Source organism: Fringilla coelebs, assembly GCF_963513975.1.
Source record: "Fringilla coelebs genome assembly, chromosome: 21".
NCBI classification, from domain to species: domain Eukaryota; kingdom Metazoa; phylum Chordata; class Aves; order Passeriformes; family Fringillidae; genus Fringilla; species Fringilla coelebs.
The window spans coordinates 6,913,457-6,925,839 of record NC_140047.1 but is presented as its reverse complement, the minus strand read 5'-3'; the positions used below and the strand labels follow the sequence as shown (position 1 = coordinate 6,925,839).

Below are 12,383 nucleotides of genomic sequence, written 5' to 3'. Positions count from 1 at the left end.
CCTCAGCCGGACCCACGGCTCTAACGAAAGTGCCGGGATAAGCCGCACCGCTCTCCCGCACAGAGCCACCGCCCGCGCAGCCCCGCCGCCCCGCGCCCTTCCCCAACATGGCCCCGCCCGGCTCAGTTTACCGCTCGCAGGCAGGCGGGCTCGGCGCTCGGGTGACGTCACCGCGCGCCCGTTTCCATGGGAACCAGAGGCGCGGGCGGCGGGAGCGCCGCGGGCCGCGACCGCCGGGAACGACCCCCGATCCACCCGGGACCGCCGGGCCCTCTTCGGCCCCGGCATGTTCGCGGACAGAACGGCACCCGGTGCCGATGTGCAGTCGCTGTGGAGGAGAGCCCGGAGCGCGCGCTGCGAGGCGGTGAGAGACCCCCGGGGCGGCCCCGCTCCGCGCTCTTGTACCACCGGGCCGGGCAGGGGGCGGCAGTCAAGGCTGCGCCTTCCCCGAACCTTCTGGGATCGTGCCCCGATTTTCCCCCCTCCCTGTTCGTCCGCGACCCCCCCGCGGGTCCCGCGGCTCCAGCGCGGCCCGGGACCGAGCTCTCCCGCTCTGGTAGTTGATGGCACCGTGCGGGGCCGGGGCGGCGGAGCCCGTGTCCGCCCGCCGGCTCTGTCCCGTTAGCGTTTTGCTGATTTAGCCCCGGTGTGCGAATTGGCAAAGAACCGGCCGAGCGGCTGCCGCCCCGCAGCTGAGAGCTGATAATGCTGCGTTGTCACCGTGTGTGCTGCTCGCTCTTTAATCTGGAGCTCGCTGCCTTCTTGCCTTCTCCCGCCCTTCCCATTCCATGCTTTAGAGCACTGCCTGAGTCTGACTGACATTCAGGCATCTCTGCCTCCGATCAGATTATCGGAAGGTCACAAACGCATCACCAACACCTGGGCAGGTACGGAGGTACCCTGTGTTTAACCATGATCCAGAGCTGTGCAGAGGGGCTGGAATGTCTCTGTGAAACGTCAGGAAGGGGAAGGTGTTTTGAATGTCTTGTGCAACACTTGTTTTTCTGCTTAGACTATAGACTGTCTGTCTTCTTTCACTAGAAAACTTGCCAGACTGGGAAAATTTCAACAGCAGAAGCTGCAACACAGTCTCATACAGCCCGAGATGCTGCGGTGCAGACAGAACAGAGCAAAGATGCTGGCCAAGACTTCCAGCAAGAAGTCCAAGTAGATTACACTGGGCTTCTGTCATTCCTTCAGAGAGTGGAGGATGCTGTTATCAAAGAACTAAATAAAAACTGGAAAAGTCATGCCTTTGATGGCTTTGAAGTGAACTGGACAGATCAGGATGAAACAGTAAGTGACAGAATTCAGGTCATTGTCCAAGCAGAGTTCAGTTACTCTGAAGTTGTTAGTCCTTATTGCTGTGATTGTTCTTGCCAGGTTCTAATAATTAAACATTACCAGTTGGGTTGCCTTGGGGTTTTTTCAGCTTTCTCCTTGCTTGGTAAAACTGTTCTTCCTGCTGGTGATTGAGCTGTAGCAGCAGTGAGAGGAGGAAGCCTGCAGCTGGTGTAGGCTTTTCTTCAGCCCCTTCAGAGCACTCCAGCCTAGCAGGGATCTAGGAACGGTTGCAATCAGTGAGCTGGCAGCTCTGCCTGCTTGGGTTTGTTTAGTGCATGGTGCTCAGGAATGGAAGCAATTTGTATCAGACAGTACATGTTGGGACTGGCATTTTCAAAGTGTTACTTGTGAAGCTCAGCAAGTGCCAAACTCACACCTGGCAGCTGCTGTAAATTCTTAGGCACAGCCTTCCAGAGCTGTGCAGTCTCTGAGAGGTTGTGTTTGAATTACAGTTGTGTTGTGGGTTTGTTTCCCTACAGGAATTCAACAACCTTTTCACAAAAATTCTTGGACTGAGGAAAACCCACGCTGTAACCCCACAATCACATCAGGGGTGGGCACGGATCTCATTTCTCTCTGTTCAGAAATCATTGCCTCAGTGTTTGGATTTGATCTCTTCCAGGTGTTGTGTTTGCATACATTGTCATACCCAGAGGCTCAGGATCAAAACCTGCAGGTCACCAGTGTTTCATGGAATGCCACAGGATCTGTCATTGCATGTTCCTATGGTCGGTGAGTATCCGGAGGGATTTGGGAGTGCAGCTGAGGCTGATGTGATGTCTCTGGCTGACCTGAGGCTTTCTCTGTAGTAATAAACTGACATATATATATCTGTATCCACTCCTTATGCAAGTTAAATTATTAATCTTCAAAGTAACAAAATCTCAGGCAAGTCCTAAATTATGTCTTTTATTTCTTCTACCGTCCCCCTGCCCTGAAAATGATTTGTTTCTAGGTAGATTCTGTTTGAAAGATGTAAAGAGCAGATGCACTTGCAAATATCTGTAGGTGAGGTTTGGGAGAATGCACTTTATCTTCACTGAGATCATGATGTTTAATGTGGTCTCTGAGCACCCTGGATGAACCTGGCACCTGTTCATGCATGTGCCTGGTGCCATGGACATGTAAGAACATGTTTAAGGATTTCTGAAATAAGGGTTTCACAAATCGTTCATCTAATCCATTAATGTCTGTAGCAGCTCCCTCTTTCTTGGCCCTACTTCTGCCCTTATTTTTTTTTAATGTTCCTCTTTCTGTACATTAAAAGCCCCAGCAAAAAGGGTTTCTATGAGAGAATGCATAGGGAAGAGTGAAACAGGGCAAACCCGTATGTTAGTTGGTCTTTCTGCTTTTCCAGTCTACTGCTGTTTGCAGATGAGGATGTGGTTTTTGTGTCTGTGGGTACCCTCAGCAGAATTCCTTCCATGAACTTTCCATATGCACCCTTTTGATTGTTCCCATAATTTGAATGGTGAGTAGGTCTTGGAATAGGGAAATTGTACCCAAAATTTACTGGCTGCACTTCGAGGTAGGCACAGACATGTTCCCTGTAACATCCTGTATAAAGCACCCCCCAGAGAAGTTCCATCCCCTCATGATCCCTTCATGACAGGACCCAAAGCAGCACATTGAGGTGACCATGGGGAATCTCAGAGCTCTGCTGGACTGGAATCCTCTGGAACACACAAAGCAAGGTGTAGCTTTTTGTTTTTCAGGTTGGACGATGGGGACTGGAGCACAGAAAAATCCTATGTTTGTACCTGGAATCTGGACAGAAGAGGGTTGAATCCACAGCACCCTGACCTGGTGGTGGATGTTCCCAGTTCTGTCATGTGCCTGGCCTTCCATCCCTCCCAGCCATCACTGATAGCTGGTGGGTTGTTCTTACCTCAGACCATGCTTGAAACATACCCTTTTTTCCTGCAACCTGGATCCTTTGGTTTCTCTCTCTGAGCCCAGCCTCAAATTTCCTGTCAAGGAACAGCATTGCAGCTCCTCAAACTGAGGAACTAATGCCCACCAACACAGATAGGTGCACTGTTACATCTGAACTGGGACTTGCTGCTTCTTCAGTGACACCTGCCTTTATAACCCCTTCTCAGAGAGAAATGACAGAAGGAAATGCAGCCCTGGCTGTAAAGGAATAAACTTATTTCAGCAGAGCAATATTCTCTTACATCAGAACTGGCTGTGCTCTGCACAGAACTGCCCAGCCTTTGAAGCTGGTGGGTCTGTTTCCACCATTGCTCCATTTGTGCATTTGTTCTGAGCTGTCAGACCTCAGATGTTCTGTATTTGTCCTTTCAGGTGGCCTGTTCAGTGGGGAGTTGGTGGTGTGGGACACCAGCAGGACAGAAGACCCTGTGATCTGGAGGACAGGGATGACAGATGACACCCACACTGACCCAGTCTATCAGGTAACAGAGAACACAGACAGCAGACAGGGCTGGGGCAGGTGAGAGTTGCCACTGCTCTGTGTCAGCTCTTTGGTTCCCATCCACAGCCAGGCAGGTCACAGACATTTCAGCAGTTATATTCTTTTTTGATTGGCTATTTTCCCCCAAATCTAGCTCCTGAACAGACAGCCTGTAAAAAACAACTTCTCACTGTCCAGGATAAATGAAGAGCAGGCCCATTCCCAAACCACAATCATTTATTAAGGAAGATGCAGCAATGATACTTGGAGTGGTTTAGAAACACAAATGGGAAAGTGTCCATGATACTTGGAAGCTTAAAACCACATGCTCTAAGGGATTTATAATCACATCATGCAGTCTGGCTTCCTAAGGATTTTGCCCTTCTGGGGCCTTGTGACTCTGGACATTCTGTGTATTTTTCTCATCTGCTACTCAGGAAAATGCTGTTGTTTAGAGCTGGGTGAAAGTGCCATAAATGCCCATCCCAAAACTGAGGGCAGGTGAACCATAGAAACTGCAATGGAGATTCAGCCCTGAACACTGGCTGTGTTTCTGTCCTTACATCAGTCTGTGCCAGCTCCCAGCAGAAGCTCATTTGGTACCAGGCTGGTGCCTGGCTCTGCTCCTGTGTCACCGCAGGCTGCATGGGCTGGGCAGTTGTGACAGTCCCGTTGTCCTGAGCTCTTGGCATTTGGAACAGGTTAACTGGGTACCTGACCCCAAGCACAGAAACCACGCCCGGCTGTTGAGTGTGGGCACAGATGGGAAGATCCTCCTGTGGAGGGAGGAGCGGGATGGGCGGCTGGCCTTGGCTGAAGGATTTGCCATCGTGGCTCAGCAGATTCCTCGCAGCACTCGGCTGAAGAAGGTGAGTTCAGCAGCTCAAAGAGTGCCTTTTCCATAAAAACACTCTGAACCCTGGAGCCCAAGTGTCAGAGCTTACCCTGCTCCCAGAAGGGCCAGGAATAGCCCCTTCTGAACATACATGCCCTTGATCCACAGCTCCTTTGCCATACAGAAATCATTCTGAGAAGACTGAGAACAGCTGAGGTTTTGCCACGCTCTAAAGAGAAGCTACCAGGATGGAGAACTTGCTTGTAATGTTAATTCATGTGAACCCATTTACAGGAAGGATTCAGTGCTACAAACACGGAGCTGTCTGAACAGCCCACTGAGTCCCCAGCAGGCTCTGCCTGCCTGTGCTTCTTTGGGGAGCCCCAGCCCACACCAGCTCTGTCTCTCTTTGCCCAGGTGGCCTGGGGAGAGGCAGCCGTGGGGGTGACCTCGCTCTCCTTCTCACCCTTCGATGCCGGCGTGTTCGTTGTGGGTGTGGAAGGCGGGTACTGCCTGCGGTGCTCCACCGCGGCCCAGGGCCCGGCTCTCCCGCGGCCGGGCGGCTCCGTTCCCCTCAGGGCGCCGGCTGAACTCGCCTTCTCCCCTCACGCTGGGCCCGTGTACTCCGTGAGCTGCTCGCCCTTCCACAGGCAAGTGCTGCATGTGGGACACGATCACTGCCTGGCTCGAGACACAAAATAGCCCCTGGGGGTGTGCACAAGTTACAAAAAAGGGTCATCTGGTATTAGGAACTTCCCATTGTGGGAGAAAAAACATCCATCGAAGCTGCCTGCGGGCACATGAGCAACACTAGCACCTTCCTTAGATCATCCCGTTTGTTACAATTAATACTCAATTTAAAGCCAGGGGGATGAAAAAGTCCTTCATTTGAGCAGATAACTAAGTATCTTACTGAAGATATTTCTGACATCAGTAGCTGCCAGAATTTAAATGAGACGCTCCCCTCCCTGCCAGCAATTCACCCACCATCCATGGAGGCCCCAAGCCCAGTTTCTGTGAAACACGCTGACAGCCCAGGTTTGCATTTAATTTGCATGAGACAAGCCCAGCCCGAACAATGCCCAGCTCTAGATCAGCAGTTCTCAGGCAGCCCTGGGCCACAACCCATCCGCGGTCAATACAAGCCCTCATTAAGCTTAATTGAGGGCAGTAACAAACCGCCCACAGCACAGCCTGGCAATTGCTGCTTTAGGAAACGCAGACCTTTACAAAGCAGGAATATTGTCCGAGGTCATGCTCCTTGACTGATTTCTGTTCTTTATGGTTAGCAATAAAACAAAAAGAGCTGTTTCTTGCTTCCTCCCTCCCCCAGGAACCTCTTTCTGAGCTGTGGGACCGACGGACAAGTTCACTTGCACTCCATGTTGCAGACACAGCCCCTCTTTGCTCTACAGTTATCTAAGAAATACCTGTTCTGTGTATGCTGGTCTCCAGTTCGACCACTGGTTTTTGCAGCTGCGTCTGGGGAAGGCAAGTAACTGCAGGTGCCTCCTCTTCAGCATAAAATTAAGAGTGTGCTGGATATTAATTAGTCAGGTCAATTGTACTGATTAGCAGATCCCACAAGCACAGAGCAGTGGCCGTTGTTTTCACTGTGTAATTAGTACAAAGGAGTAATTTCTAACTTTAACAAGGTGAACCAGCAGTTATTTTTTTTTACTTCTGATGGTACTTTTAAATCTTTTGCTACAGTCATTCACAGGAATACAGCACAGCAAGACTACTGTGGCTAAATCTATTTCCAGCTTGTTTTTGATATCTACTTCTAGAACTAATGGTTTAAAATGAAAACTTTTTCCTTAGAAAATTGCCCAAATATTTTTGAGTTAAAGTGGAGATTTCACAGAATTTGGCAAGCCGGTTTCAGGTTTCTGACAGTAGAACAATCCATGCTGCCTGCAGTAATGTCAGCTGTCTGTCACAGCCTAGACACCCATCAGCAAGGGAAACAGGTTAAAAATAACTCTCAGTGCCAGACTAAGCAGATACTCACCTGCTGTTAGATAGATGTCTGTTGCTATGAAGCTGCAATGAATGTCTGTGTCTGCAGGAGAGGTGCACCTGTTTGACCTGGCGAGGAGCACGCAGAAGCCCACAGTGTCCCTGAAGCAGTCTGTGAGTGACTGCCCCGTGTATTGTTTGGAATTCAACACCACGCACACACGGCTACTGGCAGCAGGGGATGCTGCTGGGACAGTCAAAGTCTGGCAGCTGAGCTCCGACTTCACTGAGCAGGGACCAAGGGAAATGAGTCACCTGGAGCAGCTGGCAAGTGAGATCATGGACTGAGGGAGCAGCAGAACAGCTGTGAGAAGCTTGTAACTGCTCTGACTCCAGGAACAATTCCCCACTCACCTGTTCCACTGTTGGCCTGGAAAACACAGGTAACCAACAGCTGGAGTTGCCTCCAAATAACTGTTAAATTTGCATTGAACCATTAAACACAAGATGATGTGGTTCGACCAGTAACTTTTATTGAAGCACACTGAAACATATTTCTTTTCCCTAAGAGTTTTAAGCTAAGCACTTTAAGGTTACATCATAAAGTAACATTGATTATTGTAGAGCACAAAGAGAGAGAGACACATGCAGAGCTACAGTCAGCAAACGTGAGCATGTCCTTTGCATCTTTTGGTGCTAGTGTTTCAGATCAATTCACAAAGAGTGAACGTGTAAATTCTATGTAGTCGTAGGCAGAAGGCAATTCCCTGCCCTTACCATCCATGTAGGGTTTCATGTGAGAGATGCAATAATCGGCCTGTTCCCGGGTCAGGTTCTGAAAGAGAGACAGCGTGGGGGTGAGAGGGCAGCTCTGGGGCTGCCAAGGGGCATTTGACAGGCAGCCCTCCCATTCCCCGGGGCAGAAACCAGAGCAGCACAACTACGCCCAGCATGGAAATGCTCTGTTGGCTGTTGGCACTGTTTGGTTAAGGGTTGGAAGGCCTGACCAGAGTCTTCCCACCGAACAGAAGACAGAGCAGGTAACTGGGACAAGGAAGCACTGCAAACTCTTTATTTCCCTGCCAGCTGGGGTATTCAGACAGGAAAAACTTGCTGTTTTGGCAGGGCAGCGAGAGGGAGGAGATGTTCATACTGTCTAAACTTAGGCTCAAGCTCTTCCTTTGAATTGCTGTCTGGAGAAACATCCCCCATCTAATTTCCCAAATGATGGAAGGGAAGTTCTGAGGACAGTGCACTCCCTTCCAGGCCTTTGAGTAGCTCTTGTTTTATTCAACTTGAGCGGTTCTTTGGTACGTAAAGATTTTCCTCTTCCTCTATAGAGCCAAGAAAGCAACTGAGGACTGTCACAGCAATTTCTTTGTTTGCTGCAGGGGATCCCCTGGCAGGGTCAGAACTGACTCAGCCCCAGTGACATGAGGCTCCAAGCCATTAGTGCTGGGCTTTATCTGTGAACAAAAGTCTTGTGTGTTCTTCCCTGGGGTCAACAACCAGCACTTACCTGGTAGAGCTCCTCCTTGGTCACATAGGGCTTCCCCTCGGAGCTGAGGGCACGGAAAGCGCTCTCGATCTCCTCGCTGGATTTCACGTTCTCTGTTTCCCGGCTGATCATGAAGGCCATGTACTCCTGCAGCGAGACGTGTCCATCCCTGCCAGAGAAACACAGTGTGAACACCCAGAGCACAGCACTGCCAGGCCCCCCAGAGAGGGGCTGGAACTGTTCTGGAAGGAGTCAAAGTCTTAACGCAGGAGACTCAACACCAGATCATCTCTCAAAGTGAATTTCTTCTTTACAGACATCAGTCTTGCCTTCCTTAAAGCTTTCACATGAGTGACTGTAAAAACAGCCTCAGCTCTCAGCCTATGAAGGATCTTCCAGCCAACTCCCCAACCAATACCTCCACGTATTCTGCAGTACAGAAAGGTCCAACTCACTTACCTGTTGGGATCTACAGTGTCAAGAATAGACTCAAACTCAGGGTCTGGCTCTCCTTCCTCAACCATGGGCAGATCATAGCCGAGAGAGCGCAAGCAAGACTTAAACTCCTGGTGGTTGAGTCGTCCAGATTTGTCCTTATCAAAGTGCCTAAAAACACAAAACCAGAACCCATGTGTGTCAGTTATTGAGTCCTGAGAGCTGTAAAGTGAGCTGAAAACTAAATCAAGGTTATAACCAGCCCTTACTCTGTACAAATGAGTTTGTATTAATAAATAGTTCTATCCAGCATACATGAAAAATATGGACAAATTCTTAACTTTGCTTAAAAATCACCCCTTCCCCACCAAAAAAAACCCCAGCTGTATTCTCAGCTGGAATGCACTGGCACTGCCAGCAGGGCTGTTGCCCTCTGGAAGAGAATGGAGCAGCTCAGCACAAAGTGGGGCAGACAACAAAGGAGCCACAAATGGATCCTGCAAACAAGAGCCATCCATGTGCCAGAAATATATCCCAAGCCTTCCTCTAGCCTGTGTTCCTTGCAACTCACTTGAACATCATGCTGAACTCCTTCAGGGCCTCCTCGGTGACTCCGGTGGTGTTCCTGAAAAGGAAGCAGCAAAGCTGAGTAGCAGTTCCTGAGCTGTGGTACTCTGAGTCCAGCAGCTGCACCACACGGTGAGGACAAAGGAGCAAACAACCATTCCATGTGGGAACACTTGTACACACTTGTTCCACAGAATAAAACCGTTCCACTAAGATCCCACCCTTGCTCATGGCCAACGGGAGCTATTCCAAAACTGAAGGGAACTGGGAGGGATGTACAAGCTCATTGCATCCATTGTTCTGAGCACAGGAGACCCTTTAGCACAGACCATGCAAGGCTGGTGCAGGCATGAGCAGCTGTGGCTCCTGTCTTTCCTCCCACCCCCAGTCAGACACTTCAAACCAGACATGGGCCAGGCAGTACCGGGCTTGGATCTGCTGCTCCAGGTTGTGTTGCATCCTCATCCCCAGCTGATCCAGCTGGTCCCACTGCTGTGCCAGCCCCACAGTGCTGTGTTCTGTGTATTTGTTGTCCAAGATAAGTGCCTCTTCCATGGCTGCTCCAAGGTCCTCAATCTTCTTTAGCTGGCTCCTCATAGCTCGGATCTCTTGGTGCTTGCGCTGTGAGAAGGGAGCAAAGAGGAGAGAAATCATGGACCACCAAAAAAAAAAAAAAAAAAACAACAAACCAAACCAAAAAAATCACCTTAAAAAAGTTAGAACCAAGGCTGGCAAGGGAGGAAGGGTTATACTCTTGTTATTAGGAAATGTACTAAAAAAACTGTATCCTCTCTGCCCTACCCCACCTCCTTTAGGAAAAGGGAAAAAAAATGGAAAACTACATCAGTGTTGTTTAATGGCCTGCAATGAAGTAGACATCAGATATGTAAACAGATAATCCCAGAGGTCTCCTCAGTATTCCAAATGTCTGAAATCAGTTAAGATTTTCCCACACAATTCCATGCATTTCCCTTCCTGTTCTGTGTTCCCAAGCCAGCTGGAAATGCTGTTTTAGCCATAGGTGCACATCACTTACTTTAGTAGCTTCCAGCTGTGACTCCAGCGTTCCCGATTCTTCCACCATACATGACCTAAACACAGAATATCAGTGAGAGAAGGCACTTATCTCATTAAAAAAATGGCTTGTGGGGCTTGAAATTAACAGTCCTTCCTTGAAATGAAAAATCCTTTCAGATATTTAAACACTGGTTTTGTGTTTTGTTTATTCTGACTCATCCTATTTCAGACTGACACTGTACATTTCGTCTGATTCTTATTTCTGTATATAGTTAATTTCTAGCCCCATTTGAAAGGCAACGTGATCAGCAGCCACACTTCATGCCAGACTCAAAGCACCCGCTTTACTGGACCTCATGGAATTAGAATTTAGTGCAGTCCCACCCCCCTGCCCCGTGCCCAGCACACACCACACACACCAACTGCAGGTGAGTCACTGGGGATGGGCTGTATTTGCAGTCAGGTACAGGAGCTCTACGAAGGTGTGTTACAAAGGGGAAAATGAGGGTAAAAAAAGATGGTGAGAACTACTGGTTTGGTTGAAAAGTAATCTTAATGTGGCATAATCCTTGCAGAGAGCTACAGACCTCTGCTGCTCAGCAGTGCCTGGTGGAAAGGTGCCTTTCCCACCCCACCTCTCCATGCTGCACCCAGAGCAGCTGAGGTTCAGCCACTCTGCCCAGTGATTTCCACCCTGAGCTTTACATGCAGGTCCCCACAGTGGCAGGGGCTCCGAGATCTCCTTCATACAGACTAGCTATGGACAGTCTCTGGATGCTGCTTTTCCCCCCACCCCAAGATCCCAAGCAATCTCTAAGCAGCCGTGTTTGGGAATCTCTGTCCTTCCAACACGTACGGTGAGAGCTCGCACTGGATGACCCACACATGGACAGTGAGTCTGGGTGCTGTGCAGATGGGGTGTCCTCTGACTCTGGGCTATTAAAGTTCCTAAAACCTGAATCTCTGGTATTTCAGTCACTAAAACCAGGTTTTCATCCCCACTGGACTCTTGTCTTCCCACATGTTTTTGAGCTTCTTGAGAATGGGGATTTCAAGTGCTGAATCACTCTGTAGCAATGAAAATGCACCAAACATCTGGGTGTTTCTCACCACAGGGTTAAGGCTCAGACTCAACGCCCGCCTAGAGATGAAGCGCACGCCCAGAGCCTTGAGCAGGAAGCTGGGAACCAACCGTGGAAAGAACCAACAGGGAAACAAACCTCCAAGCATCTCTAAGCCGTGAAAGTTAGTTGGAAGGAAAGCGAGCCTTGGAATTAACGAGTGCGTTTGAAAACCAAAGTGAGGTAAGAAAATAAGAGGAAAAAACCTTCCAGATAGATCATCCCCAACTTCATACTGATAGACACGAATGACACGACGATATGCTATGCTAGTCAAAGGAAAGAAACCAAGTAAATTCCAAAAAGGAAGAAAGAAAGAACAGAGGAAAGAACACACCAAAACACGGCCACTGCAGTGGAGCCACACTCCAAGCCAGCACTGCCTTGCAGCAAACACAAGCAAGTACTTAATGAGAGAAAATTATTTAAATGCTGGTTGCACATACACAAAAATAAACTGTTATTATTTTCATGTAAGTCACAAAAAAGTGAGTCTCGGTAAGAGACAAACTGAAGTTTTGCAGTTAGCTCATCTACAGATTGTTTAAAAGCATTTTTTCCCTAAGCTCCGAATTGTTCTTCCTCCTTTCCCCAAAGAACACCCCTCCCAGGCAGTGCTGGGCACGCACAAGCTGCAAAGCAAGGAGTGTGCACAGCAGCTCTTCTCCTGACTCTTCCCTGAAGCTCTGCCTTCCCTCTCGCCAAGCCAGGCTAAGCACAGCCAGTGCCTCTTGGAACTAAATCCACATTTTTAATCTATTCACAGAGAATTAGGGACAAATTCTGCCTGGCATATCAGCAGCCCTCTGGTAATTTGTTCAACAAAAGAGCCTGGCATGAGGATCTCTAACTCTGACCCTGCCTCTTTCAGTGAATGGCTCCTTTCTGTTCACTCGTTCTTGGAAACCAGAACTAATCTACATCACTACTTGACAAAGGAGCAGGGAATTCAGCATCCATTCCAGGAAAATTTGCTCCATTCCATTAAACTGTACAACAAAACCAGGGCAAACTATTTTTATCAGGTGGAATACAAGAGACTGTGATCATTACAGAGCAACTAAGCAGCAGAATTATCTGTGAAGATTCCATCCTTCTATTAGGAAAAGCCTTCTCTTTAGGAGCAAGGCCCTGGCCCCCTCCAGCCCTGTGCACAGGCTCACACACAGCCTCTGCCCTGGCCCACAG

The 12,383-nt window shown here is 49.1% G+C and overlaps 2 protein-coding genes across 5 annotated transcripts in view; one reads left to right on the top strand and one right to left on the bottom strand.

Moving 5' to 3' along the window:
* Window positions 1-204: 204 nt before the first annotated feature.
* On the top strand, window positions 205-6,965 carry DYNC2I2 (dynein 2 intermediate chain 2). Its single transcript, XM_084219656.1, has 9 exons — window positions 205-364; window positions 1,042-1,296; window positions 1,967-2,076; window positions 3,060-3,217; window positions 3,652-3,761; window positions 4,462-4,629; window positions 5,013-5,245; window positions 5,929-6,086; window positions 6,667-6,965. Exons 1-9 carry the CDS (start codon window positions 287-289, stop codon window positions 6,903-6,905), a joined length of 1,509 nt encoding a protein of 502 aa, XP_084075782.1. The 5' UTR covers window positions 205-286; the 3' UTR covers window positions 6,906-6,965.
* Window positions 6,966-7,068: 103 nt separating this feature from the next.
* Window positions 7,069-12,383, bottom strand: part of SPTAN1 (spectrin alpha, non-erythrocytic 1) — a 45,690-nt gene continuing 40,375 nt past the window's right edge. For 3 of the 4 annotated variants that reach the window (XM_084219652.1, XM_084219654.1, XM_084219653.1), the window contains 7 exons: window positions 11,402-11,464; window positions 10,094-10,148; window positions 9,482-9,678; window positions 9,062-9,115; window positions 8,515-8,661; window positions 8,077-8,224; window positions 7,069-7,392 (listed from right to left, as the gene is read on the bottom strand). In XM_084219652.1, coding sequence (XP_084075778.1) covers window positions 7,267-7,392; window positions 8,077-8,224; window positions 8,515-8,661; window positions 9,062-9,115; window positions 9,482-9,678; window positions 10,094-10,148; window positions 11,402-11,464 — 790 coding nt within the window. In that variant the 3' untranslated portion in view covers window positions 7,069-7,266. The remainder of the gene's footprint in view (window positions 7,393-8,076; window positions 8,225-8,514; window positions 8,662-9,061; window positions 9,116-9,481; window positions 9,679-10,093; window positions 10,149-11,401; window positions 11,465-12,383) is intronic. The other variant, XM_084219655.1, reaches the window with a different exon arrangement.

What these genes read in the sequence shown, in the direction of transcription:
- DYNC2I2 (XM_084219656.1), top strand. Translation starts at nt 287, where the DNA reads ATGTTCGCGGACAGAACGGCACCCGGTGCCGATGTGCAGTCGCTGTGG. An exon ending in GGAGCGCGCGCTGCGAGGCG is followed by an intron (nt 365 to 1,041) that starts GTGAGAGACCCC and finishes TTCTTTCACTAG; the next exon opens with AAAACTTGCCAGACTGGGAA. An exon ending in ACACTGACCCAGTCTATCAG is followed by an intron (nt 3,762 to 4,461) that starts GTAACAGAGAAC and finishes CATTTGGAACAG; the next exon opens with GTTAACTGGGTACCTGACCC.